The 24,467-nt window shown below is 41.9% G+C and overlaps 1 protein-coding gene across 1 annotated transcript in view; it reads right to left on the minus strand.

The window, feature by feature from the left end:
* Positions 1-24,467, minus strand: part of LOC111952456 (spondin-1-like) — a 136,842-nt gene that overhangs the window by 55,722 nt on the left and 56,653 nt on the right. The window contains 4 exon segments of the mRNA XM_023971134.2: positions 15,829-15,977; positions 17,930-18,052; positions 18,340-18,378; positions 18,381-18,412. Coding sequence (XP_023826902.1) covers positions 15,829-15,977; positions 17,930-18,052; positions 18,340-18,378; positions 18,381-18,412 — 343 coding nt within the window.

Genomic DNA, 24,467 nt, shown 5'->3' on the forward strand with positions numbered 1-24,467 from the left:
AATGTTTAATTAGAGTCGGATTCAGACGCTGCAAGGCACATTCTTTAAGTTTTCCTGCTTTTTTTGCAACAAGCAACGCAATTAGAGACCACATACTCCACAGGAATCTTTACTTGCATTTTCGAGTCTGGAAATGTGATGAGCATTTTCATGGTTGCAATTTCCTGCGTCTGTGTAGGTTCTCAGCCCACTCCAGTACTCCCTATTCACCCATGACTGCGTGGCCACGCACYCCTTCAACGGAGTCATCAAGTTTGCAGACGACACAACAGTGGTAGGCCTGATAACAAACAACGACGAGACATTTTGCTTGGCCCCTAAGACCCTCACCAACTTTTACAGATGCACCATTGAGAGCATCCTGTCAGGCTGTATCACCGCCTGGTACGGAAACTGCAGCGTCCGCAACCACAGGGCTCCCCCGAGAGTGGTGCGCTCTGCCCAACGCATCACCGGGGGCACACTGCCAGCCCTCCAGGACATCTACAGCATCCAATGTCACAGGAAGGCCAAGAAGATCTTCAATGACCTCAGCCATCCGAGACACGGCCTGTTCACCCCACTATCATCCAGAAAGCGTGGTCAGTACAGGTGCATCAAAGATGGAACCGAGAGACTGAAAAACAGCTTCTATCTCAAGGCCATCAGACTCTTAAATAACCATCCCTAGCCGGCCTCCACCCAGTACCCTGCCCTGAACTTAGTCACTGTCACTAGCCAGCTACCACCCAGTTACTCAACCATGCACCTTAGAGGCTGCTACCCTATGTACATAGAATGGTCACTTTAATAATGTTCACATATTGTTTTACCCATTTCATATGTACATATACTGTATTTTCGCCAAGGCCATCCTGTTAAACCATTGCTGTAAATATACTATTCTATCCTACATATTCTTCATATATACTACATATTCTATCCAAATACTGTCCATAATGCCTATACATCCCATCTCCCAGTTCACTGGTCACGATAACAACACCCACCCGTAGCACACGTTCCAGCAGGTATATCTCACTGATCATCCCCAAAGCCAACACCTCATTTGGCCYCCTTTCRTTCCAGTTCTCTGCTGCCAGTGACTGGAAKGAATTMCAAAAATCGCTGAAGTTGGAGACTTTTATTTCCCTCACCAACTTTAAACATCAACTATCTGAGCAGCTAACCGATCGCTGCAGCTGTACATAGTCCATCTGTAAATATCCCACCCAATCTACCTACCTCATCCCCATACTGTTTTTAWTTCATTTACTTTTCTGCTCTTTTGCACACCAGTATCTCTACTTGCACATCATCATCTGCTCATTTATCACTCCAGTGTTAATCTGCTGAATTGTAATTATTCGCTCCTATGGCCTATTTATTGCCTACCTCCTCATGCCTTTTGCACACACTGTATATAGACTTTCTTTTTTCTACTGTGTCATTGACTTGTTTATTGTGTTATTGGCTTGTTTATTGTTTACTCCATGTGTAACTCTGTGTTGTTGTCTGTGTCACACTGCTTTGCTTTATCTTGGCCAGGTCGCAACTAGCCTACCTGGTTAAATAAAGGTGAAAAAAAAAATCAAATCAAAAAGTGTTGGAAAAATGACTGTCTTTCCTGATGTCTTTAATATTCTCTCTGGRATTTAATCTGGTTTCCACTCAGGCTATGTATGTGTCACTGCAACCTTAAAAGGTCCTAAATTATGTCACCATTGCCCTTGATTCTAAGCAATGTTGTGCTGCTATTTTTATTGACTTGGCCTAAGCTTTTGATACGGTAGACCATTKCATTATTTTGGGCCAGCTAAAGAGTATTGGTGTCTCTGAGGGYTCTATGGCCTGGTTTGCTAACTACCTCTCTCAAAGAGGGCAGTGTATGAAGTCAGAACATCTGCTGTCTCAGCCACTGCCTGTCACCAAGGGAGTAACCCAAGGCTTGATCCTAGGCCCCACGCTTTTCTCAATTTACGTCAACAACATAACTCAGGCAGTAGGATCGCTCTCTCATCCATTTATATGCAGATGATATATGCAGATGATATATGCAGATGAGTCTTATACTCAGCGGGCCTCTCCCCAGATGTTGTGTTGCTCTACAACAAAGCTATGTTTGTGTCCAACAAGGTTTCCTTGCCCTTAACCTTCTTCTGAAAACCTCCAAAACAAAGGTKATGTGGTTTGGTWKGAAGAATGCCCCTAACCCCACCCATGTGATTACTACCTCTGAGGGTTTAGAACTTGAGGTAGTCACCTCATTCAAGTACTTGGCTAGACGGTACACTGTCCTTCTCTCAGCACATATCAACACATATCAAAGCTGCAGGCTAAGGWTAAATCTAGACTTGGTTTCCTCCATCATAATTGCTCCTCTTTCACCCCGGCTGCCAAACTAACCCTGATTCAGATGACCATCCTACCCATGCTAGATTACGGAGACGTAATTTATAGATCGGCAGGTAAGGGTGCTCTCGAGCAGCTAGATGTTCTTTACCATTCGGCCATCAGATTTGCCACCAGTGCTCCTTATAGGACACATCACTGCACTCTATACTCCTCTGTAAACTGGTCATCTCTGTATACCCGTCACAAGACCCACTGGTTGATGCTTATTTATAAAACCCTCTTAGGCCTCACTCCCCCCTATATGAGATACCTGCTACAGCCCTCATCCTCCACATACACAGAACACCCYTTCTGCCAYTCACATTCTGTTAAAGGTCCCTAAAGCACACACATCCCTGGGTTGTTCGTCTTTTCAGTTCTCTGCAGCTAGCGACTGGAARGAGCTGCAAAAAAAKCACTCAAACTGGACCGTTTTATCTCCATCTCTTCATTCAAAGACTCAATCATGGACACTCTTACTGACAGTTTTGGCTGCTTCATGTGATGTATTGTTGTCTCTACCTTCTTGCCCTTTGTGCTGATGTCTGTGCCCAATAACGTTTGTACCATGTTTTGTGCTGCTACGATGTTGCGCTGCTGCCATGTGTTGCCACCATCCTGTGTTGTAATGTGTTGCTGCCATGCTATTGTCTTAGGTCTCTCTTTGTGTAGTGTTTTGGTGTGCCCCATCATATGATGAGTTGGACCACAGAGTGAAGGAAAAGCAGCCAACAAGTGCTCAGCATATGTGGGAACTCTTTCAAGACTGTTGGAGAAGCATTCCTCATGAAGCTGGTTGAGAGAATGCCAAGAGTGTGCAAAGCTGTCATCAAGGCAAAGGGTGGCTAATTTGAAGAATCTCAAATATAAAATATTTGTTGATTTGTTTAACACTTGTTTGGTTACTACATGATTCCATATGTTATGTCATAGTGTTGATGTCTTCACTATTATTCTACAATGTAGAAAAGAGTAAAAATAAAGAAAAACCCTGGAATGAGTAGGTGTGTCTAACCTTTAGAATATATATACAGAACCAGTCAAATGTTACCTAAGACCTTCACAAACACAGCCAAATTATAATTTTTGTGATAGAAGTTTCTCTCCAGTTTTGCCTCCAGCACCTTCACAAATCAGCTTTGGATGTGCGGTAGATTCTGCCTATTTTCTACATGTGATAGCATATATCAAATGTATGAATTATTCTGTTAGAATGTTGCAGTCACCCGAGGCCCAGTGGTTATGGTGTTCTAAAATGTGTCCGCCTATGGAAATCAAATGCCCGTCCAACTGATTCGATCTGGCGCCGGGCCTGGCCTTACAGCAGCAATCAGCAGTTGAAACAATAACAACGCATACTTCCCGCTCCGGGTTCGGTGAAAAGCTGACAGATGGGGCTGGAGAAATGTAACCACTCTCAAATTCATTAGACACAAGGATGCTATGACTGACCATCCATGATATCAAAATGATAGACTTAAACAGGTTTTTAGGCTATATAGTGTTTGTTTACATTTACTTTGTATACAAACATTGGAGTTCTGATGTCGTATTGACAGTTTAACTAAGCTCATGAGGCATTTCTAAGTTATATTCTTCAAGAATCATATATATTTTTTAAACAATACAAAACATACATATAAAAGCGACAACATACAGACCCACACAAATATCCACAACATCAGTCCTACCCAGACCCACCTGCTAACACATCCATCTCCAGCGCCCGCATCACTCTCCGCCACATAGCCTCATACTGCACCATTTTGTTTCCCTCCGTCACCCACACACTTTTAACATTTAGATAATAAAGCATWTGACCTTTCCATTCTTCAAGAATCAATGGGTGCATATCATTAATTAATGACTCCAAAATTGTATGTAACAACTGCCTGAATGCCCCTTTAAGGATGACATGCACAGGAGAGAGACATTATTAGCACATTTCACTATAATGAGGTTGTGCAGAAAGGAATATATTAAGGATCATTTCATTTCATTTCAAAATAAATGTTGCTTGACAAAGTTGAAATTTGTTTGCTTCATTRTATGTATCATCCTGGTGTTATTATATGCAGTTCAACATCATCACCACAAGGTGTGAGCACTAGCATTTGTGTTATAGTCTTGCTTCACTACCTGTAAACAAACCACTAACGTAAACTCACCCCATTCCGTACAAATGTGCGCAACCGCGACATTCAAACGAGGCTGCAAAGAAAACTAATGGGACTGTAGCGACTGTGTRGACTTCAAAATCTGGGGTGTGAACTACGTTTCTATTCAAGTGTTGATCGACATGGTAATGGCTCTATAGTATTAGAGAAAAGTTTTAAAAAACGGACCCTCCGTTACATCGTGACGTGTCATGCCGTAACGTACAGCACGCATAAAGCAACTATTTCTGTCTTACAATCTCTTTCCACCAGGTGTAGCACTTCTCTCTCATCGTTTAAAAACAAGAAATGGACAGTGACGGGGGTAAGGGGGGTTACCTAGTCATTTTTTGCGTCATCACTGCAAGCATCATGACTCTCAAAGCCGCTGTTTACATCTGAAGATTACTTTAGCACCGCCCTAAAAACCTGATTCAAATTCGACACAAACCTTCAAATAGGTATGTAATGACACATTATATAAACTCTTTGTAGTGTTTTATTTACACTTTATAGGGTGATAAGTTGGACAGATCAAGTGAAAAAAAGCAGTTTTGCCACACACATCTCTCCTTCTCACTACCACGCAGTAGTTTCGCTTCCCCACCCGCCATTTTTAAAGAGACCCGACGGAGCTTATTGCCTTGTTGAATTATGCAGAAACGGGCAGCGTGGAGGGCATGTAATTGATTCTGTTGGAAAGTGGAGAAATTGTGCTTTACAATGGTATTGACATTACAGTTGATCTGGAAGTATTACGTTTTTTGGGCGCTGAAATAAGGTCAATTGTACGGACCAAGGCGATGTACAACAGTGAGTGAGTTTACGTTAGCTAGGTCTCATAACCGGGGGTCAATATTACATGCCTAGCACAAGCTAGCGGTTCATTATTATGTTTCTTAATTGAAACTAAGTAGGCAATACAGCTGGATAAAATATAGTTGTGTTTTGAAGAAAGAAAATTAAGAGCTAGTAGAGACAGATTTGTGAGGGCGAGAGAGGGGTTGATAGTGGGGTAATTACTGCTGCTAGCTCACTTTTGACATACACAATGTGGTCGTCAAACATTGGACTCGTATGCTAGCTACATTTAGTTTAATTATATTGTGGGCTGTCATGAGATAAATTAATCTCTATCTAGCTGGCTAACAAAGTAAGCTGAACATTCTCTACCTTCACATCCCACTAGCTCCGTGGTTATTTGCTGTGCTAGCCAAATGTATTTAGCTAACACCACTAGAGAAAACTAATAATAAACGGGAAATAGGCCCATCAGCACACGTATTTAAGGGTCTGCAGAGGTCGTGGCATCTGATAAATGTTTTGTTTAGTGGATCTGGTAGCAAGAAGTTAATGTGTGTATATAAATTGTGTGATCTGTTTTTTGGTTGYATCAAGAAATACGAACTTGTAATTTTGTGCTAGCTAGACAACTAACTTGCTAGATGGCTAGRTAGCTAGCAATTATGGCAAACTGCAGCATCTGATGTTTACTGGGGAACCTCTTGYTTGCACATGCATATAGAWCGTATTATTGTTTTGACAATTTAAAAGGTCTATAGCCACAAAACACAGTTAAAACTGTCATTTTGATTCCATGGATGGTCAGTCCTCGCATCCATAGCTCTGTCTATACATTTGAGTGTGGATATATTTCTCCAAACCCATCCATCATCATTTTACCAAAACAGAGGCAGGGTAGCAACTTTGTTATTGTTTTAACTGCGGATTCTAGCTTTAATCTTCATTCATTATTTACAAAAATATCCAACAAAACATTGTAATAAAGTGTTCAGAAGATGGAGATTTACATTCTGAGCATTTTTTCCTGCTCTTGTCTTGCGGTGTCTCTTTTAAGTATATTCAGATMAATCCATGTTTTGCCCTGCCTTATCTTGATGCTACTGTTATGTACTAGTGTGTCAGTGTTAAGAAGAAACTATGTCCCTTCCCTGGCAAGAAATGAATGCTGAGCTCCTTCAGTAGCATTTCCCCAAGGTCAGTAGCAGAATTAGAAAATGTAATCACCCCATAACCGGACAATGTCCCTTCCCGGGGCATTGTCAAATGATGAGCACGGAATGTTATAATCTACCCTTATCGTGTGAGAAAGATGAGAAAGAAAGGGCATTCTACAACACCCGATAGCCAGTGTCTCAATTCAACAGAATAGAATAAATTGCTGTGGCTTAGAGCTACAGTGGCAAGAAAAGGCATGTGAACCCTTTGGAATTACCTGGATTTCCGTGACACCACGGAAAAAGCCACTGCTGTCCAAAAAAAACATTGCTGCATGTCTGAAGTTTGCAAAAGCGCACCTGGATGTTCCACAGCGCTACTGGCAAAATATTCTGTGGACAGATGAAACTACAGTTGAGTTGTTTGGAAGGAACACACAACACTATGTGTGGAGAAAAAAAGGCACAGCACACCAACATCAAAACCTCATCCCAACTGGAAAGTATGGTGGAGGGAACATCATAGTTTGGGGTTGCTTTGCAGCCTCAGGGCCTGTACAGCTTGCTATCAGACGGAAAAAATGAATTCCCGAAGTTTATCAAGACATTTTGCAGGAGAATGTTATGCTATCGGTCCGCCAATTGAAGCTCAACAGAAGTTCGGTGATGCAACAGGACAACAACCCAAACACAGAAGTAAATCAACAACAATGGCTTCAACAGAAGAAAATACGCCTTCTGGAGTGGCCCAGTCAGTCCTGACCTCAACCCGATTGAGATGCTGTGGCATGACCTCAAAAGAGCAGTTCACACCAGACATCCCAAGAATATTGCTGAACTTAAACAGTTTTCTAAAGAGGAATGGTCTAATATTCCTCCTGACCGTTGTGCAGGTKTGATCCACAACTACAGAAAATGTTTGGTTGAGGTTATTGCTGCCAAAYGAGGGTCAACCAGTTATTAAATCCAATGGTTCACATACTTTTTCCACCCTGCACTGTGAATGTTTACATGGTGTGTTCAATAAAGARATGAAKACGTATAATTGTTTGTGTGCTATTAGTTTAAGCAGACTGTGTTTGTCTATTGTTGTGACCTAAATGAAGATCAGATCAAATTTTAATACAAATTCATGCAGAAATACAGTTATTTCCAAAGGGTTCACATGCTCTTTCTTGCCGCTGTATGTAGTTGCATTTAACCCTATACAGCATGAAACATTCGTCACTGTCACAAACATCAGGACATTTAGAATGTATTGTGTGAGCTTTGACAAATGAAGCATGAGTTTGCCTCTGGATCTGTGTGTGTGCAGCAACTGTGTTCTCTCTTTTGGATTAGCAATGACTGAGAAATCACAGTAATCTAAATAAAGATCACAATGATACGTACTCAGCAAATAAAACAATACACAGATGGAACAGACTGACGATCTCTAAGAAAAACACTCCATAGACCAGATAGTAGAAACCCCAAACGCACTCTCCCAGACACAGCCATGTTGTCAGGGAGACACTCACAGATGCCAAAACACTGATTATCTAACCCTGCTGTCATATCTATGATTTCACTCTAAATATCTTCCTCTTATGGCTTCATCTTTAGAGAGAAATGTTTACAGTATGTAAGCCATTATATGAATGGCCACCATAGAATCATATAAAAAAACAAGAACTCTGATGGCCACATTGATATATGATCAAGGAGATGCCYTTCCAAAGCAAACAGATGACAGGTATGATGAATGATGTAGACTGTTAACAGGCCAGGGCACAGCAGTGGATGGATGACAGAAGGGATGAGCATAGAGATCCTATGAAATRTCTAGAGTGGCTATGGCAAACCCTCAAAGTTCTAGAATGCTTTAAAAATGGCAGCCATTGTTTGTTTTTTATTCCATTCATTGTGAAGGATACGCAATAAAATGTGTTACAAATTTTAAGAAGGATGTACAGTATATATTTTTGTAACACAAAACATCAAACAAACAAACAAACAAACACAAAAACAGAAACACACAGGGTTTTTACATTCAAAGAAAAGCTTAAGAGTATCAATTGGTTTCATTACCGTCTTTTTCTTACAGAGCATAGTATTCAATGTGGCAAAGTAAGTATTTAAATCTACCTTTAAAAATCTTGAATATTATGTTTTTTTAACGCATTTTATAATCAAATTCATCACATACTTTTTGTTAGTGGAGAATCTTGGACTATCAAAAACAAAGTGAACATCAGAAGCTTGCAGATGGATGTCCCTACTGTACCAAAATATTCTACCTACGTCCAGCTGAAAACCCACCCACAACACAGTCACATACACACATTAGAAAAACAAATGCTCAAGCGATTCTGTCCCAGATTGACAAAATGTACATTTCTCATCAACATTTTTCATATATTTACAAATACTTTCGTTGAACAGGTAACACCTTAGTTATTTTAAAGAGTGTTTTTCTCACTTTGTTTGTGATCACATATTTGTATGATAAAGTCCATACCTTTAACCAATTTACAACACATTGCAAGTTCCACCTACATTTTGCTATTGGAAAGACACGATCACAAAAAGTTTCTCTAATTAATGAATTATTGATAAAAAATGACTTTGGGTGAATGTAGAAGTGATGGATCTGCATTGACCACAATACGTTTCAAAAGGAACACCATCTGGTAACACACTATCTCATATTCCTTTAGTGACAGTGAGCTCATACACTCTAAAAAAAAAAAATGTATGTATAAAGATGTCCGTCTGAAATGAGAAGCTGACCCACAAGTAAAATGTCCGTTCTAAACCAATGTCATAAAAATAGTGGCTTGTTTTTATATTTTAGGACAAGATTATTCCATATAACATACCTATGAGGGGGGAATTTTTTTTTGCATAGAAGGGACCAACAATGAAGCAACTAAGCACATTCTTTCAAATGCATAAGGACACTGCAAAAGGAAACTTAAGCCACTAAACTTACTGAAAATAAGATTTGGTATTGTAAACCAAAAGGTTTGGGTCCATTAAAGTAATGATTTATCCAATATATATTTTTAGACTTGGTTAAAAGTAGTCAAGTCCAACACATTAAGAACACACACTATATATACAAAAGTACGTGGACACTCCTTGAAATTAGTGGGTTCGGCTATTTCAGTCACACCCATTGCTGACAGGTGTATAAATTTGATCAAACACAGACAAACATTAGCAGTAGAATGGCCTCACTTAAGAGCTCTTGACTTTGAACGTCAGCACAAGAACTGTTCGTCGGGAACTTCATGAAATGGGTTTCCATGTCCGAGCAGCCGCACACAAGCCTAAGATCACCATGCGCAACGCCAGGCGTCGTCTGGAGTGGTGTAAAGCTCGCTGTCAGTGGACTCTGGAGCAGTGGAAACGCTTCACCATCTGGCATTCCGACTGACGAAACTCGGTTTGGCGGATGCTACCTGCTGTAATGCATAGTGCCCACTGTAAAATTTGGTGGAGGAGGAATAATGGTGCTCCCAACTTTATGGCAACAGTTTGGGGAAGGTCCTTTCCAGTGCACAAAGGGAGGTCCATACAGAAATGGTTTGTCGAGATCGGTGTGTATCAACTTGACTGTCCTGCACCGAGCCCTGACCTCAAACCCATCGAACACCTTTGGGATGAATGGTAACGCTGACTGTGAGGCCTAATCGCGAGGCCTAACCGACCAACATCAGTACCCGACAATACTAATGCTTGTGGCTGAATGGAAGCAAGTACCCACAGCAATGTTCCAACATCTAGTGGAAAGCCTTCCCAGAAGAGTGGAGGCTGTTATTGAAGCAAAGGGGGGGACAACTCCATATTAATGCCAATAATTTTGGAATGAGATGTTTGACAAGCAGGTGTCCACATACTTTTGGTCATGTGGTGTATTCTTTTTACTTTGTGAGGGTTCCTTTTCCATATAAAGTTAAAGAGTGTCTTATCTAATTGGGAGCAAATAGATTTGGGACTGTCAAAACAAGAGAACACATACAGTTGAAGTCGGAAGTTTATATACACCTTAGCCAAATACATTTAAACTCAGTTTTCACAATTCCTGACATTTAATCATAGTAAAATTTCCCTGTCTTAGGTCAGTTAGGATCACCACTTTATTTTAAGAATGTGAAATGTCAGAATAATAGTAGAGAATTATTTATTTCATATTTATTTCTTTCATCACATTCCCAGTGGGTCAGAAGATTACATACACTCAATTAGAATTTGGTAGCATTGCCTTACATTGTTTAACTTGGGTCAAATGTTTCAAGTAGCCTTCCACAAGCTTCCCACAATAAGTTGTGTGAATTTTGGCCCATTCCTCCTGACAGAGCTGGGGTAACTGAGTCAGGTTTGTAGGCCTCCTTGCTCGCACACATTTTTCAGTTCTGCCCACAAATGTTCAATAGGGTTGAGGTCAGGGCTTTGTGATGGCCACTCCAATACCTTGACTTTGTTGTCCTTAAGCCATTTTGACACAACTTTGGAAGTATGCTTGGGGTCAAATAGGAAGACCTATTTGCGAGCAAGCTTTAACTTCCTGACTGATGTCTTGAGATGTTGCTTCAATATATCCACATAATTTTCCTCCCTCAAGATGCCATCTATTTTGTGAAGTGAACCAGTCTCTCCTGCAGCAAAGCACCCCCACAACATGATGCTGCCACCCCCGTGCTTCACGGTTGGGATGGTGTTCTTCAGCTTGCAAGCATCCCCCTTTTTCCTCCAAACATAACGATGGTCATTATGGCCAAACAGTTCTATTTTTGTTTCATCAGACCAGAGGACATTTCTCCAAAAACTACGATCTTTGTCCCCATGTGCAGTTGCAAACTGTAGTCTGGCTTTTTTATTGCGGTTTTGGAGCAGTGACTTCTTCCTTGCTGAGCGGCCTTTCAGGTTATGTTGATATAGGACTCGTTTTACTGTGGATATAGATACTTTTGTACCCGTTTCCTCCAGCATCTTCACAAGGTTCTTTGCTATTGTTCTGGAATTGATTTACACTTTTCGCACCAAAGTACGTTCATCTCTAGGAGACAGAACGCTTCTCCTTCCTGAGCGGTATGATGGCTGCGTGGTCCCATGGTGTTTATACTTGCATACTATTGTTTGTACAGATGAACGTGGTACCTTCAGGCGTTTGGCAATTGCTCCCAAGGATGAACCAGACTTGTGGAGGTCTACAATTTTTTTCTGAGGTCTTGGCTGATTTCTTTTAATTTTCCCATGATGTCTATTAAAGAGGCACTGAGTTTGAAGGTAGGCCTTGAAATACATCCACAGGTACACCTCCAATTGACTCAAATGATGTAAATTAACCTATCAGAAGCTTCTAAAGCCATGACATAATTTTCTGGAATTTTCCAAGCTGTTTAAAGGCAAAGTCAACTTAGTGTATGTAAACTTCTGACCCACTGGAATTGTGATACCGTGAATTATAAGTGAAATAATCTGTCTGTAAACAATTGTTGGAAAAATTACTTGTGTCATGCACAAAGTAGATGTCCTAACCGACTTGCCKAAATTATAGTTTGTTAACAAGAAATTTGTGGAGTGGTTGAAAAACAAGTTTTAATGACTCCAACCTAAGTGTATGTAAACTTATGACTTCAACTGTAAGAGGCTTTAGACTAGCTTTCAACCTTAGTCAGCAAAACTCTTCACCTGAATGGACAAATCTCTGGCTAACCATGAGTTTAACTTGTTTGTTTTTTTATAGCCGAGACAACAGGGGAAAGAGTAAGAATCTTCATTCTCTCCTTCTCTTTTGTAATAATTATTTCTAAAATGGCAGCCATTGTGGTTAGGGAGAAATCCAAACCAGTCTAACTGGAATTAATGGCAGTTGAGGCATAGGTGATGCCTTTTCTGCTTTTACTTATGCAAGAAAATAAAAGTAAGGCTTGTGATACAGTGCCTTAAGAAAGTATTCACACCCTTGGGCTTTTTTCCTATTTTGCTGCTTTACAACCTGGAATTAAAATAGATTTTTTGGGGGTTTGTAACATTTGATTTACACAGCATGCCTACCACTTTGAAGATGCAACATATATATTTTTGTGAAACAAACAAGACAGAAAACTTGAGCATGCATTACTATTCAACCCCCCCCCCCCCCCRRCCTGCTGGAAGGTGAACCTCTGTCCCAGTCTCAAATCTCTGGAAGACTGAAACAGATTTCCCTCAAGAATTTTCCTGTATTTAGCGCCATCCATCATTCCTTCAATTCTGACCCGTTTCTAAGTCCCTTCTGATGAAAAACATGGTCCTCTCAGGATGATGAGAGGTGTTGGGTTTGCGCCAAGTCCCTTCTTTCATATGTTTGGGGAGTCTCCCACATGCCTTTTGGCAAAAACCAAATGTGTTTGCTTATTTTATCTTTAAGCAATGGCTTTTTGCTGGTAACTCTTCCGTAAAGCCCAGCTCTATGGAGTGTACAGCTTAAAGTTGTCCTATGGACAGATACTCCAATCTCCGCTGTGGAGCTTTGCACCTCCTTCAGGGTTATCTTTGGTCTCTTTGTTGCCTCTCTGATTAATGGCCTCCTTCCCTGGTCTGTAAGTTTTGGTGGGCGGCCCTCTCCTGGCAGGTTTGTTCTGGTGCCATATTCTTTCAATTTTTTAAATAATGGATTTAATGGTGCTCCGTTGGATGTTCAAAGTTTCTGATATTTTATATAAGCCAACCCTGATCTATACTTCTCCACAACTTTGTTCCTGAACTGTTTGGAGAGCTCCTTGGTCTTAATGCTGCCACTTGCTTGGTGCTGCCCCTTGCTTAGTGGTGTTGCAGACTCTGGGGCCTTTCAGAACAGGTGTATATATATTGAGATCATGTGACAGATCATGTGACACTTAGATTGCACTTTATTTAACTATTTATGTGACTTTTGAAGGTAATCGGTTGCACCAGATCTTATTTAGGAGCTTCATAGCAAAGGGGGTGAATACATATGCACGCATTCTTTTTTTGAAACAAGTAATTTTTTTCATTTCCCTTCACCAATTTAGACTATTTTGTGTATGTCCATTACATGAAATCCAAATAAAAATCAATTTAAATTATAGGTTGTAATGCAACAAAATAGGYAAAACGCCAAGGAGGCCCATTATCAGCAACCATGACTCATGTGTTCCAATGGCACGTTGTGTTAGCTAATCCAAGTTMATCATTTTAAAAGGCTAWTTGATCTGTATCTGGAGCATCTGGACCATCAGCATTTGTGGGTTTGACTACAGGCTCAAAATGGCCAGAAACAAATAACTTTCTTCTSAAACTCGTCAGTCTATTATTGTGCTGAGAAAGGAAGGCTATTCCATGCGAGAAATTTCCAAGAAACTGAAGATCTCTTACAATGCTGTGTACTACTCCCTTCACAGAACAGCACAAACCGGCTCTAACCAGAATAGAAAGAGGAGTGGGAGGCCCCGGTGCAGAACTGAGCAACAGGACAAGCACATTAGAGTGTCTAGTTTGAGAAACAGACACCTCACAAGTCCTCAACTGGCAGCTTCATTAAAGACACCAGTCTCAACGTCAACAGTGAAGAGGCGACTCCGGGATGCTGGCCTTCTAGGCAGAGTTGCAAAGAAATGCCATGTGATTGTKATTAGGACTTCATGCGGGGTATATATGATAGATTTTTATCTAGAACGCTTGTATGTTCTGTAATTGTAATTTATGTGTGTCTACGTCAAAATTCTGTTTATGGTGTGTCTATGTCTGTAAATTGTTATGTCTGATATTTGTCTGAAATATCGTTCCCCACTGCTGCTGTCTTGGTTGGACCAGGTCTCTCTTGAAAAAATGTATTTGATCTCAATGAGTCTAACCTGGATAAATAAAGGTMAAATAAAATAAAACAAATAACCTAAAGAACTTGAGACAACAGCATGCAGTAATAATGCCGATTGGCTTAGCGGTCCAAGGKACTGCATCTCAGTGCTAGAGGCGTCACTACAGACCCTGGTTCAATTCCAGGCTGTATCACAACCYGCCATGATTGGGAGTCCCATAGMGCGGCACACAATTGGCCCAGCGTCATCTGGGTTAGGGTTTGGCTGTCATTGTAAATAAGAATTTGTTCTTAACTGACTTGCCTAGTTAAATAAAGGTTAAATGTTTTTTTTGCTTTTTCAAATAAGCCATGGAATGCGTTGATTGGCCAGTGGCCAAGCCCTCATCACACTTACAACTTCAAAACCAGCCCTTTTGAGCCACCGCCAGCTTTTGTGCTCATAATTCTGGCTGTGAAAATATAAAAAATATTTCTCACACACCCCCGGACCTATAGACCTACAGCCAGCGCTTAGATTTACCATTGCGTTAGGTTTGTTAAACTAGAGCCCACTGTGCAAATAATCTTCAAATTCATTGTTTTACACAATATCTTATGACAGCACTGGCTGACCTTTTATACTGTCATAAGAAGGTTCATGTACATTAATCTATTTGAATTCCTAATTCTATGGATTTGAGAACACTTGTCACTGCCACATACACAAACAAAGTCATAACACAACCTAAAGACTGCTCGTTGAATTCTGGAAGCATGTGTATCTTATATGGACCATTAACTAATATGTTTCCTGTGTAATTCTATCCCTATTTTATTACCAATATCAATCAGTAATAGGTGTTTCAAATGTATATTGAGCACATTCCTATGGGTTTAATTCTACTTTGATTGATATCACAGTAATTTATTTTACAACAACAACAAATTGAATTATAAACAGAAAAGTTGAAAGCGGAAATTGGTGATTGTGGCCCACCTTCAGAATCCGTGACAACCAATCATATTTGCTTGTGACAGGAAGTCAAACAGAACACTATCCTCCATCTGACACTTGTCAACATTCCCATTATTAGTCGGCCCTCACAGCATTGTGGGAAAGAAAGGATCACATGGGTTATGAGCCTTTCCTGTGTGACCTTTAAGATTCTCTGTGAGGCGGCCATCCTTACTCACCTCTCCCTCCATTAGCCATGCCACAGCTCCTCCAAAGCCATCCCATAATGCCCCTCGGCATCTCATCTGTCCCTGGCCTCAACACTATTGTTGCCATGTCACCCGAGAGCAGGGAATTAGCACTAAATAGCAGAGCGGTGCAGATCAGCCAATATTCAGACGTGTGTGTTTCATTAATATGCCAGAGAGGGCCTTCCATTAACTGATCAACCTTTGACATGCTGTTTCAGAAGCGGAGACAGGCACATTAAGACATCAGAAAGTCAGATCCAAGCCGCTTTTTGTCTGAAGATCAGATATAGCGGATCAGCAAACATGAACAGTTCGGAACCCATGATGTTTTTTTAGGACCTACCTTCTGTCTTATCTCCTCCTCCATCTTAACTGGAGACCCCAGCTCTGCCACCTGTTTCACCCCTTCGCTGGCGAAGCCACCGTACTCCCACAGGACATAGCTCCTGGAGTGGGACGCCCCGATGAGGGCTGACCAATGATTGGCACGTCCTGTATAGGGTGGTGACAAAGAAACAAAGTTGCCTGCGTGTGTCTGTGTACAGATGTAGGATCTTAATTTGATCACCATGTTACAGGAGAACTTTCCTGCAATGCAGGAAATGTTAAACTCGTAGTGCATTTGAGGTTTAAAAAGGCTACTGAAGTTTGCAATTTCCACTTTGAAATTTAAAGACTTGATTTTCCCTTATGAAAAATGTATCAACCCCCTACAAAAATGTGGATGAATTAGAATCCACATAATAATTCACATTTTCTGTTGCTGCAGGACTATTTTCCTGCTGTAGCAAACTGTAGCAAAATTAAGATCCTACATGTGTCGGTATAGCGGCTGACAGATCGCTCCTGGCTTTAACTGTGTCTGCTGGGCGTGTGAGMCTAACAGCAGAGTGGTGGAGACAGTGTTCATTAGCCATGCATGTGGCTGGAAGGCCACTGTTAAATATACTGTGACAGGCCCGCACTTCCACTGGTGGAGCCCTCATCATTACTGAAAGAGTTGAGGCTGGAATAGACCCGGTCAGACCACACACACACACCAACCAATTTGTATATATCATTGTTTTTACTTTGGTCACTCAACACTCCCCTCAGAAACCCTTGAATGTAATTACGTTTTTCCATGATATGCTTCCCTCSGTGAAAGATTATATATAAAGCTGGAGGGAAAGGGAAACTATACAGTTCATCTCTTTAAGCCCAACAGGCTTATAGAGAATCCATGTGATGTGCTTTAATGTACAAAAACTTTTTTCTTGTTTCCTGCCAAAAGTGCCTCTTCCCATCTCAAATTATTTATGGCGATTCCCTTTGTAAGCTGTGACTACATAACACTGACTGCAGGGAATATGTGTGTGGTTCGGATCATCAGCTCCAAAAGAGGAGACTGTATCATAACAGCTATCCAATATCATACTGTTTTACTGACTTAGGCTTACTGAAAAGTATTTGTTTAAATCCCAACAACACACAAATAATTTGAGAGAAATCCTCTAAACCAGTGGTTCCAAAAGTGGTTTCCAGTGAGGAACTCTCAGGGGTCCAGCAAAACCTTCCTAATCTTGTTTTTTTAACTGTTATAAACATGACCTGTGGAATGCAGTGCCGGTCTGATAAAACATTAAATGGCACATGATTACGATCTGTATCGTTGTTTCAAGTCCAGTGCACTCAGGCTGTTGTTATGTTTGTATCATTTTGAGGGGTGCCCATCATGAGCAAACTCATTTGTATGATTTTACTTTGTCTGTGAAAACGATTAGAACAGGCACGTCTGATTAGTCATTTGGGCTTAGTTATACTCTGGGCTTAGCTATACTAGCTATACTACAGCCTCTGCCATATAACTAAACAGAGCATGGCTTTGCGTCTGTGGTTGCACCTTTACAATGCAGAAGGCAGCTCGTCTTTAGTCCAAACCGTTCKAAACTAAAGACCTATTTTATCAGAGCTACATGTTTTTCTTTCTGGCTCAAATTGACAGGAAGCTCTTAAAAGGGTACACACAAATGAACCATCATGAGTAAGAAACTATGAAAACAAACCTTTAGAAAACGTCACAGACAATAGATGATTTGCAGTATGGATCAGATGAGGTCATTACCCCTAATTAAATTAGAAGGGACATTTTAGGTGTGCCACAGAATTTAATATCCCATCAAGGTGTCCCAAGGTTCCAAAAAGGTTGGGAACCACTGCTCTAAACTACAGTGTGCTGTTCTTTCCTGCAGTATGTTACTCTAGTCAACAGACAGTCTAAATATGTCCAGGGTAAAATGTCATCTTTTTGTGTTTCTTCCAATGTAATGTCTTGCTTAATGACTATAAATGGTGCAGATCCTTTCACTCTCCAGAGCAAACGGACAGTTGAGCAACAGGTGGGAAGTTGGACAGCAATGGCGGTGTGCGTGGGTGTACATACATGACTGCAGTGAAGGACTTACTGGGGTAGTCTTTAGGGTGAATTTTCTCTGACCAGTTCCCATAGAAGGTGACTCTGTACTTGGCCGTCCCACAGGCACAGCATTCCGGAGGGGGCTTCTCTGTGGTCTCCCCAAACACAGCCTCTGAAACACACACACACACACACCACAACACAACACACACACACACACACACACACACACACAACACACACACACACACACACAACACACACACACACACACACACACACACACTCACACACACACACAAAGTGAAGATAAGAATGGTGATCTTGCTTGACCGAATATAATTTTTGAATATGACTACATACAATATCTCCATTATAATCTACTACAGTAACAGATCATATAAAAGCATTGGGATGTTCCGTGAGAAGTAATATTCGTATAGGACAGATATGCTGTACCTTTCTCACACAGTCTGACAGTGAGGGAACCTTCATCTGGAAGTAAATGATCCTCTTCTGCACAATGCTGGCTCTGCAGAGGAGAAAGAATAGCATTCCTTCTATTCACTGACAGCACAATGCAATACAGCGCTCATGTTAGCTCACAACTCCCAGGGGTGAACACACAACACACACACACACACACCACACACAACCACACACACCACACACACACACACACACACACACACACACACAACACAACACACACACACACCACACACCACACACACACACACACACACACACACACACACACACACACACACAGTGCATGAGGAGAGCCTCGTAATTACCAGGCTGATTACCGATGCGCTCTAGCGAAAAATAATGTAAGCTTGTGAGACTTTCCGGACGGTTTTACAAGGTTACGTGAGGAGTGCAAGAGGCACTGACTGTCTGTTTCCCCTGAGGAGAGGTGGTAAAATCCGCCCCGTCAGAGCGCACGCCAGAGGCACTGCCAGACCTGCTCCCCATCAACCTCAGCAGAATACCAATGTGCAGAGAGCCAGACTGAGGCTGATCCTCAGGACAGTCCATCAAAACTCTGACAGATACTGTATGACTACTCTGTCTCACACTCTCTACAGCTCGTCTCCCAGGAGAGACTATTCTCAGCAGATAAAAACTTTTTGGGGGGTAAAAGATAAAAGATAAAATTGTGATAGTCTCATCAAACCACAGGATCTGAGGCCACGACACGTACATGTGTTTCTCCAAACAGACAAACTCAAGCCCAAACTTTTCTCCACAACTGAATCTTTTGATATATATCCTCAGCCATACAGCTGTTCTAAAGGCCACAGTTACGTTGTATGGAGCTCAGCGGGGACTTTGCATGTTATAATACATAATATTCACTATCATTTCATTTTAAAATGGGGCGGCAGGTAGCCTAGTGGTTAGAGCGCTGGACTCGTAACCGAAAGGTTGCAAGATCGAATCTCTAGGCTGACAAGGTAAAAATCTTTCGATCTGCCCCTGAACAAGGCAGTTAACCCACTGTTCCTAGGCCATCATTGAAAATAAGAATTTGTTCTTAACTGACTTGCCTAGTTAAATAAAGGTAAAATAAATAAATAAAATGTGATACAGGTGCATCAAGTTAATGACTTTAACCCAATGTAAATATCTTAACATTTGCTGGCATCAGTGGGATCCAGTTGCAGTTGGGTAATCTTTGGTTAATATATCCCTGACTTCCATGGCTCTCTCCATGGTTATGTTCTTCGCGCCAACGGTTTGGGCTGGGCTTCTGTCCACAACATTAGTTCCTGCGGGAGTGTTTAGGATCCTTTAGTTGTGGTCCCACACACAGGCCTGTGGGCCCTGGCTCCGCATGTCTCCGGCGCTGCTGCCCGCCTGCAATCTCTGTGTCACTGGGAAGAGGGTGGCTATAGAGAGCGGAAGCTCCATGTAGACCTTCATCTCTCGTTCTTCTTCATCTGACTCTCAAACACTGTTTTTTAACCTCACCCTCAAAAAGAGAGTCTGTCTTTCTTCTTCGTCAACTCTAAGACACTATTCAGGTCAAACCTCTAAGGGCTTTATATGCCGTGCCCTATGACATAATAGCCGTTGACATTTCAGTATACAAGATAAACTAGCACTAATGGCAGGACTCTGTAGTGTTGAAGGAGGAGCATCGTGTTGGGATCTCAGCTGTTAAATGTGATATCCTTTATGAGATTCAGTGGGAGGAGGATTGGATCCTCTCCTAGCAGTAATTTGAGTTCTATTTGATGTTCAGTGGATAGAGTTGGCAGCTGTGTTTCATGGCCTTTGTCTGGCAGGCAGCCCAACGCTCCGGTACGAGGTAGAGAGCTGTAGCTGTATTTGACAGGCAAAGACAAAGTGACAGCAATACGGCGGGATTTGCATAGCAGATGTTTCTCAGTGCAACATTTATTGGAATAATACCAGGACTGCAATAAGCCATCTGTCGTATGGGACGGGAAGATATATTAAAAATAACTATTGTGGATATAGCTTCAAAAAGCTAGGCAGAGAGGAGTGAGTTACATCTAGCACTAAGTCAGTGAAGCTAAGCACTATTTGCAGGGTAAATACAGGGCAGGGGATGGAGAGACAAGATTTGTTAGGGATAAATATCTCTTAAATATCTATACAGCAGAGCTTAATTGTTCAGTATTCATGCACCAATTCGATCTCACCTCAATTTCACATTTCTTAACATAATAAAGAGCTTTCAGGTGAGCAAGCAATATGCCATGGAAATAGTTATTTAACACCCAATTTCAACCGTTTTTGAGAATTATTAGGGCTAGGCTGCCTATTCTCCCTTTATGCTAATCATGCAAGTTTGTGTGTGCGTGGGTAGCGCAGCTACTCTAGGAATCCACTGAGGCAACGCCTAGCCGCCTGGCTTCACAACTCATGAAGCCGATGCAATAAAAAGACACTAAATCTGATCGTGCTTTTCCTGCCAATTCATTTTAGGTCTGTACCAGCAAGTATCCCCCACAAATGACATGTTAACGAAGACATAAACATTTGAAGATATAGTCGAAACAGTGATGAACTGTTGATCGTTGCAAAATGTGTTGTTTACTCTAGAATTCGTCAGCTAATGTTGAATTGGTCAGCTAAAGGGCATTCGGACTGCTAGCTCACTAGCTGTTGTGACAGTACATTTTTCGTTTTAGCCAGTATAACATGTTTACAGTTAAGAGGCTTATTCATAACGAGTTGATAACATATCTAACAGGTTATGAAATTCATATACAAATGCAGTTTCATATGTAAGTGCTATTTTCTTGGCTGCCAACTTTCAAAGAAAGCTTGGAGTGAGATTTTCTTGAAATTCATTGCCCCCTGACACAACCCCAAGATGTGGGGTTTGGGGGTCCTCCCCAAGATTTTTTTTACAGTTTTAAAGCTAATTTCCTGCTATTCCACGTATTTTGACATGGCTTAGGCCTATGACCAATAAATAAATAAATAAACACACACACACACACACACACATAGTGCATTCGGAAACTATTCAGACCCCTTGACCTTTTCCACATTGTTACGTTACAGCCTTATTCTAAAATTGATAAAATTATATATWTTTCCCCTCAATCTACACACAATACCCCATAATGACAAAGCAAACAGGTTTTTAGAAATGTTAGCAAATTTATTACAAATTTAAAACAGAAATAACTTATTTACATAAATATTCAGACCCTTTGCTATGCTATTGCATCCTGTTTTCATTGATCATCCTGGACATTTCTTTACAACTTGGAGTCCACCTGTGGTAAATTCAATTTGGAAAGGCACACACCTGTCTATATAAGGCCCCACAGTTGACAGAGAATGTCAGAGCAAAAAAACAAGCAATGAGGTCGAAGTAATTGTCCGTAGAGCTCTGAGACAAGATTGTGTCGAGGCACAGATCTGGGGAAGGGTACCCYAACTTTTCTGAAGCATTGAAGGTACCCAAGAACACCGTGGCCTCCATCATTCTTAAATGGAAGAAGTTTAGAACCACCAAGATTCTTCCTAGAGCTGGCAGTGTGGCCAAACTGAGAAAACGGGGGAGAAGGGCCTTGGTAAGGGAAGTGACCAGGAACCCAATGGTCACTCTGACAGAGCTCCAGAGTTCCTCTGTTGAAATAGGAGAACCGTCCAGAAGGACAACCATCTTTGCAGCACTTCACCAATCAGGCCTTTATGGTAGAATGGTCAGACGGAAGCCACTCCTCAGTAAAAGGCACATGACAGCCCGCTTGGAGTTTGCCAAAAGGCACCGAAAGACAAGAAACAAGATTCTCTGGTCTGATGAAACCAAGATTCTTTGGCCTGAATGCCAAGTGTCACGTCTGGAGGAAACCTGGCACCATCCCTACGGTGAAGCATGGTGGTGGCAGCATCATTCTGTGGGGATGTTTTTCAGCGGCAGGGACTGGGAGACTAGTCAGGATGGAGGGAAAGATGAATGGAGCAATGTACAGAGAGTTCCTTGATGAAAACCTGCTCCAGAGCACTCAGGACCTCAGACTGGGGCAAAGTTCACCTTCCAACACGACAACGACCCTAAGCACACAGGCAAGACAATGCAGGAGTTGCTTCGGGACAAGTCTCTGAATGTCCTTGAGTGGCCCAGCCAGAGCCCGGACCTGAACCCGATCAAACATCTCGGTAGAGTCCAGAAAATAGCTGTGCAGGAACGCTCCCCATCCAACCTGACAGAGCTTGAGAGGATCTGCAGAGAAGAATGGGAGAAACTCCCCAAATACAGTTGTGCCAAGCTTGTAGCGTCATACCCAAGAAGACTTGAGGCTGTAATTTCTGCCAAAGGTGCTTCAACAAAGTACTAGTATTAGTATTAGTTGCAGATCCTTGCCATCATCTTATTCTATATAGACAAAATGTAATATGTTTATAAGTTGTGAGTCCCCCTACCATCTCTGCCTAGGAAGTGCACAATACAAAAATGTCCTAAAATGATATTTGAGGCCTGGAGCATTTAATATCCAACACTGTCCAGGAATGGCAGCAAAAATACATAGCCTCATATTCATTTTCAAAGACACAATCGGCATATCAGGTCTTTGATGTTATGGGGCTATTTTGCTTCCACTGGTCCTGGGGCCCTTGTTAAGGTCAACGGAAACATGAACTTCACCCAGTACCAGGATATTTTAGCCATAAACCTGGTTGCCTCTGCCAGGAGGCTGAAACTTGGCCACAAGTGGATCTTCCAGCAAGACAATAACCCCAAGCATACATCACAATCAACAAAGAAATGGTTAATTGGCCATAAAATCAACATTTTGCAATGGCCATCTCAGTCTCCGGACTTGAAACCCATTGAAAAAGTAACATTATGACTAACTATTGTTCCCTGAAGGAGGGAAACAAGGCAAAACATACTATTGGGAGTTGCACTCTTACGACTTAGGTTGAAGGATCTACAAATGAAATCCATGGCTTGCTGTATGATAYGCGTGAGGCTCGGATTCATTCKTTCAATTTAATACCGCACTTCACAGAGCCCAGGTATGGGCGGAGTGGGGCCAGACAGGTGTTGTACCTTGTTTCCCTCCTTCAGGGAACATTAGTTATAGTCATAACGTTACTTTCCCTTTGTCAGTCAACTTCGGTACACATGCTATGGGGAAATATAAMCACGCGCCAATCCAACCCCAATGGGTACTAAATGAACTGGACAATGGAAGACCACCCAGACCTGACCCCACCAGATGTAGCAGCCTGGGTATTATGCACACAATGTGTTGCCTAGTGACTTTCCCCCTACACTGTGTGTTACACTGGGAGCAGTGACATCCAAGCGATAAAAGTAAAAAGTGTGTGGTGATGCCCAACTCGCCGCAGCAGGAATATCTCCTACAGTCAACCCTTTAAACAACACCCAAGACGATGCCAGACCCCTAGTGGAGTGGGTGCGTACACCGCTAGGTAACCTTTGCCCCTTGCTGCTATATGCCAGAGACATACCCTTTACAATCCAGTGGGAGAGACGCTGCTTAGAGAGCACCCTGCCGCGACCTGGATTAGCAAAACAGACAAAAAGTTGGTCACAAAACCGAATAGCTCAAAAAGCTAAGGACCTGTAGGACATAGCCATGACTTTCGGGGCAAAGGCCACTTTTGGACGCAACGTCACCTTAGAGTACAGGAAGAGTGTACAGAAGTCCCCAACACATTTATTTGAGGCCAAAGCCATGAGCAGGGAGGTTTTGTAAGAGAGAATCTTCAGATCCATCGACTCCCGAGGATCAAAGGGGGCCACATACAGTGCATCCAAAACCAGCGCCAAGTCCCATGTGGGCACAATGGGAGTTTCCACGGGTCCCCGCTTAAAAGGCAGATGATCACCACAAACCAAGGCTGCCTGGGCCAACGGGGAGCCACATGAATCAATGGTAAGCCCTCCCGGCGCACCCAATTCAACGTGGGCTGAATCAGAACCACTGGCGGAATCACGTAAAGGAGTGTTCGAGGCCACTGGTACGCCAGAGCATCTGTTCCCAGCGGGGCACTCAGGTACCTCATTGAGAAAAATAGATGACACCATGTTTTCTCGCGTTGCGCAAAGATCTACGTTGGCC

The sequence above is a fragment of the Salvelinus sp. IW2-2015 genome, linkage group LG26, assembly GCF_002910315.2.
Source record: "Salvelinus sp. IW2-2015 linkage group LG26, ASM291031v2, whole genome shotgun sequence".
Lineage (NCBI taxonomy): Eukaryota > Metazoa > Chordata > Actinopteri > Salmoniformes > Salmonidae > Salvelinus > Salvelinus sp. IW2-2015.